This window comes from Aphis gossypii, chromosome X (genome assembly GCF_020184175.1).
Source record: "Aphis gossypii isolate Hap1 chromosome X, ASM2018417v2, whole genome shotgun sequence".
Lineage (NCBI taxonomy): Eukaryota > Metazoa > Arthropoda > Insecta > Hemiptera > Aphididae > Aphis > Aphis gossypii.
In genome coordinates, this window is record NC_065533.1 from 7,811,326 (window position 1) to 7,816,358 (window position 5,033).

Genomic DNA, 5,033 nt, shown 5'->3' on the forward strand with positions numbered 1-5,033 from the left:
TTGTACAATATTTATCATATGGTGGTATATGCTCCACATATGGCATCTATATATCACTTATTATCGGTTTATGACTGCAGCATGTATCCAGCAACAAGCTGTGTCGAATTAAAAATTTAAATTTCTGTATGTAATATATGAAATTACAGGGCATGAAAAAAAAATCGTATACGTTTGAGTGATGGTTTTGTATCGTAAAATTTATAAATCAAAATTAAAGGAAAACACATCGTAGTGTTATAAAATATTATAGTTAAAATGTGTGTTATCGTTTCAATAACTATATTAACACGCGTTTATATGCCCCACAAAAAATAAAGTGCTTCCCGTAGGTGATTGTCCCTTCTTAAGATATCTCACCATAGGTCTAGTATTATTATTTTCTATTTTTTTTTTTTGCTTTTTATACATTCTTAATTTAACAGCTTGAAATAAAAATAGTATTTTTAACGTTTTCCTTGCGCACGAATAATATTGTATAAATGCCAAATCAGAAAAAAATTTTACACTGTACATTTCAGTTTTGTTTACAATACAATACACAAATGATATTTGTATGATTTTAAAACTAATGTTTGTAAGTTATTAATTATTATTAGTTATTATATTTTAATATCCGACAATTAGCCTTAACTACCAATTTAGTCTGTTAAAATAAAAAATAATATGACCCGTATTTTATGATCGTTTACCATTCGCGTAAACCTAACCCGTATAATAAGATTTGTTTACATTAACGTTTATGGTATATACATTAAATTGTTTCAAAGTATACCTTAAAAGAGTTAGAAATATATATACCTATTGTGAAACCTTTCTTAATAATGTTTACCTCTAAATAACAGACGAGTTACGGCGACGGAAAGTGATTATAGGTAAATACCGAAATGTATTTTAAAAGTTAAAACCAAAAACACTCAAAATAAATATAAGAATATACAGTGGCCGCTATAGAACGATGACGCCATCACACAAATACACGCCATTATATATAGTATATAGCGATATAGGTACTTATTTATCTTTTAAAACGTTTGTGACCGATTCTTCTGAGTAAAATGCTGTATCAAAGCACCTGCACTCGTGCAGTACCTATAAACCAAAATCGGTGAACCCGTTTAGGTACCTACCTCAGTACCTGCTATGTACCTAATGGCCGCACACGTTCGTAATGCAATTATTTACGGTACGTCGTTTGGCCCGCCTGGGTTCCTTTTTAAATGATTCTATATTTTAACATTTTCGTATTTTAACGGTCGTATATATAATAAAACGTATGCGGATTGCCCGGACCTGCGCCGGGCGTGTCTGTCTGGTGACCAAAGGCCAATTACCACTCGGCAGTATATATATATACTATATACAGATTTCATTATCGCATAATATTATTCATAAAGTCACGTGTATATAATAAACATTAGGTAAACGCTGTTGCTGTCTATATGTATATATGCCACCGCCACCACCGTCACCACCACACCACCACCACCACCACCACACAACCACCACCAACCGCTATACGGACTCCGTCAATGCGGCCCGTGCCACCGCCACCTCATCTACACCGTTCAGTCGCTACCAATCGGCAGATAAATGCACACACACACACACAAACGAATTTAACGATCATTATATATGACGTTTAGTTTATCAATACAGTATATCATATTATATTGTGTGCGTTGCGTTAGATAGGAATCGTTCGTGGCGAGACCGAGACACGGTCTTCAGTCGCTCAGTCGTTCACTGCTGTGTTCACACACACACACACTCATACGATTTCGGGCGGCCGACGCATTTGCATCACTATAATATATATAGTACTCGGGGTCCGACCCGACGACGACATCACATTATATTCGTTGCGGTCCGCACACGAAGACGTGTCTTCTGTTCGACGCGGTGCTGCTTATATTTCGTCGTGCAGTATTTCTTAACGTTTTTGTACGTTTCACGCACGTCGATCGTACTGTTGTATAGTGCGCTGCTATATTTTTATGAACGACATGGAATTACAACCGTTGCAGCCGAAACGCGAAGACAGTTCGTCGAAATCGGAAAACGAAGGAAGCGTCCGGCCGCCGGGAGCGGAAAAACCCGTGGCAGGCTGTTCAGCCGAACCTGCGAATAAATCGGGTTCGCAAAATAAGAATAAGTACGGTTCCGTGCCGCCACCGTGCCTGAAAACGGACGCGGAAGTGTCGCAGTGGCTCCTGGAAGCCGAACAAGAAGACAGACGCCGCGCCGGCTGGGACCCCGAACGCAGCGACGAGAGACGTGGGCGGAACAAACGGAGCGGGGGGCACGGTGCGGAAGACGGCCGACCGGAACCGATCAGTCGGTATCTCGCGAATCGCCGCTGGCGCCACCGCGGCTGCAGCTACCGGTTGCCGGTGTCCGATCCGATTCCCATGCCGATTATTCCGTACGATCCGTCCAATCAGCTGTGGCTGCGCCAGGAATTCAGGCGCATAGAGGGCAAGGCCACCGTGAAGAAGGTACCCAAGAAGAAGAAGAGATCCATGCAGGTACTGGCCGAGGACGGCTTCGCCGTGGCGAGAGGTTGCCAGTCGGACGACGACGACTACAATTCCGAAGACGACTTGGAATACAACGAGAAAGGGGAGGTTGTGTGTCCCGTTTGCAGCCAAATTCCGCTCGAGATCGCGGTGGACGTGACGCCGCGTGGCCAAGACACGGCCGCCACCATCGTGACCACCGCGGATGATGCGACCATCGCCGTCGTCGACTGCCCCCCCGCCGACGCCGTGCGCGACGCCGCGTTCGTTATTGCGGCAAGAGCAGCCATCCGGAAGACCAGCGTCGACTTGCTTCATGAGGTATGTATAATAGGTATATATATTATAATATCGTGTTATCGGCCAACGTATTGACATCATGCACCTGATTATTTATATTTAATTGTTATAATATACTGAATATAGTGAAAAATAAGAGCTGTATATACTTAAAATTTACCGATTTGAAATAATTAAAGGTGTATGTTAATACGGAGGAAGATAATAACGTAATCTCCTATAGTCCTATACATATATAACTATAAATAATGGAAAAGTAAAAAGCGTACAAATATTATAAATCTAAGTATAAGTTATATTATGAAGAAGTACTTTTATACTTTTACTTATTACTTTTACTTTTTACTTTATATTAATATTAAAACCGGCATAAAATTAACTTTTATAACTGTTTATTTATATTAACTTACTAAAGTTATAAACTTTTCCAAGCTTAATTACAGTTCTATTTTTTTCCACTATATAAATTATACCTTTTGAGACATTTTAAACCTATCTCATCGGGTAAAAAGCAATCGAAGGAGATTACTCATTGTTATTATTTTTTTTTTCAGATAAAAGATCATTTTAAGAATTAATTCTTATTTATTTTCAGTTTAAAAGGATAATCGGGTTTTAAGTTTATCATTAAGATTTCACCGGACCATGATGGACTTTATCACGATAATTTGATTCCACGTGCCATATTGTTTATTATTTACCATTTGTTCTCCATTTTATTTTTTTTAAAACTGACTGTGTGATAATCACTCCTATATATTTACAATGTTTTTTCTTTTATTATTTTTCTTTTGTTAATATTATTTAGTTGTTTTCATAAAATAGTTTCTAAATATTCATTTATACCAGACTTATCTCAATTATATTGAAGCACTGTCTTTATTTGTTTATATATTTTAGTAAAAATAATAATAATTTTTATTTTATTGCATATGTTTTTGAAAAATAGATATATCCACAATATAATTTACATTTAATTATACGATATTTTTGATTTAATACACTCAACCTACATCTTTTTTTAGAATACCTATATATTACTATAGTGTTTTTTAATAGAAAGCCGCGGCTTATGGGCGCCGCCAACAATGAGCGCATATAAATTGTGCAGGTCTCGTACATTTTAAAATTTTAATAGAAGTCTTACATACGCTGAACGCGACCTGATCGCATTTAATGTAAGAATATTGTGTTGGTATATTATTAGTATATAATACAGTGGCGTATTTACGGGGGGAGGTATGGGGTATAGATCCCCCCTTATTGGTATTTTTTTTTTACTATATAGTATAAGTTTAATAATGTTGTACGTATATGATAGAATTACAGAATAAAATTATTGAAAACGCTACGCTATTTATTATAAATATAATATTGAATATTAATTTATTAAGAATTTGGAAATATTATGGTTGATGCCGGTAGTCTATTGTCTATAGGTACATGACTTACCTACTGCTAAATATGAAGGTATATGATTGAAAATAATTCGTATCGTAAACCGTAAAATGCCGCGGTCAATTGTCATTATTGTCAATAACGATCCGGCTATTGTCGGGCTTCTAATAACAGGCGTTTGGTTGCTATTTCAAAACATTTTGTAGTCCAAAGGCTTGTACATATAAATAGGCATTCTAATAATTCAATGGAATACAAATGATAATCAAACTTAAGCACTAAAATACGAGTTATTACTTATTTTTATAATTTATTATTACATAAATTTATTTTTAATTCAGCATAATAATTCACTACTTATTTTAGTCAAACACTCGCGCTAGCACCAGTGTCGAACTTTCGCAGTTCCTCCTAGGCAAGTTAGGCAGTTGTCTAGCGAGTAGCCTTTACCTTTACGGGACCTAGGTCCCCGGCCAAGTACCAAAAAAAAGGTCCCTTCTTTAGTTGCTGTATTGATGCCTTGAAACCCTTAAGTTCGGAATACTAGCTGGTGCACTATTTTTTTACTATTTTTCGTGCTATACATATAAATTTGTATATTTACGTATATTAATATAGGTATTATTACGTATTGTATTATATTTTTTTTGGCATGTGATTCGAATGCACTGATTGCAGTATTCTTATGGGTTCTTTCCGTTTTCTAATAAAAGATTAATTATGAATAATAAACTTCAAAAGAGTTACAGTTTTATAAATGTATGTGTTGCGTTACTTATTGTTTATTGATAATAATTAATAACTCAGTTATAACTT

At 36.2% G+C, this 5,033-nt stretch overlaps 1 protein-coding gene across 2 annotated transcripts; it reads left to right on the forward strand.

Annotated features, from left to right (window-relative positions):
• Window positions 1-1,567: 1,567 nt before the first annotated feature.
• Window positions 1,568-3,801, forward strand: LOC114120570 (uncharacterized). Of its 2 annotated transcripts, none has more exons than XM_027982516.2 (2): window positions 1,568-2,840; window positions 3,374-3,801. In XM_027982516.2, the coding sequence occupies exons 1-2, from the start codon at window positions 1,998-2,000 to the stop codon at window positions 3,395-3,397; spliced, it is 867 nt and encodes a 288-aa protein (XP_027838317.2). In that variant the 5' UTR covers window positions 1,568-1,997; the 3' UTR covers window positions 3,398-3,801. The 2 variants fall into 2 exon arrangements, with proteins under 2 accessions (XP_027838317.2, XP_027838316.2); XM_027982515.2 differs by having other exon boundaries at window positions 1,569-2,840; window positions 3,415-3,801.
• The last annotated feature ends 1,232 nt before the right edge of the window (window positions 3,802-5,033 follow it).

Bases quoted from the DNA above. Each gene is read 5' to 3' on its own strand.
- LOC114120570 (XM_027982516.2), top strand. From the start codon at position 1,998: ATGAACGACATGGAATTACAACCGTTGCAGCCGAAACGCGAAGACAGT. The intron at 2,841-3,373 runs GTATGTATAATA...TTTTTTTTTCAG, and splicing joins GCGTCGACTTGCTTCATGAG to ATAAAAGATCATTTTAAGAA.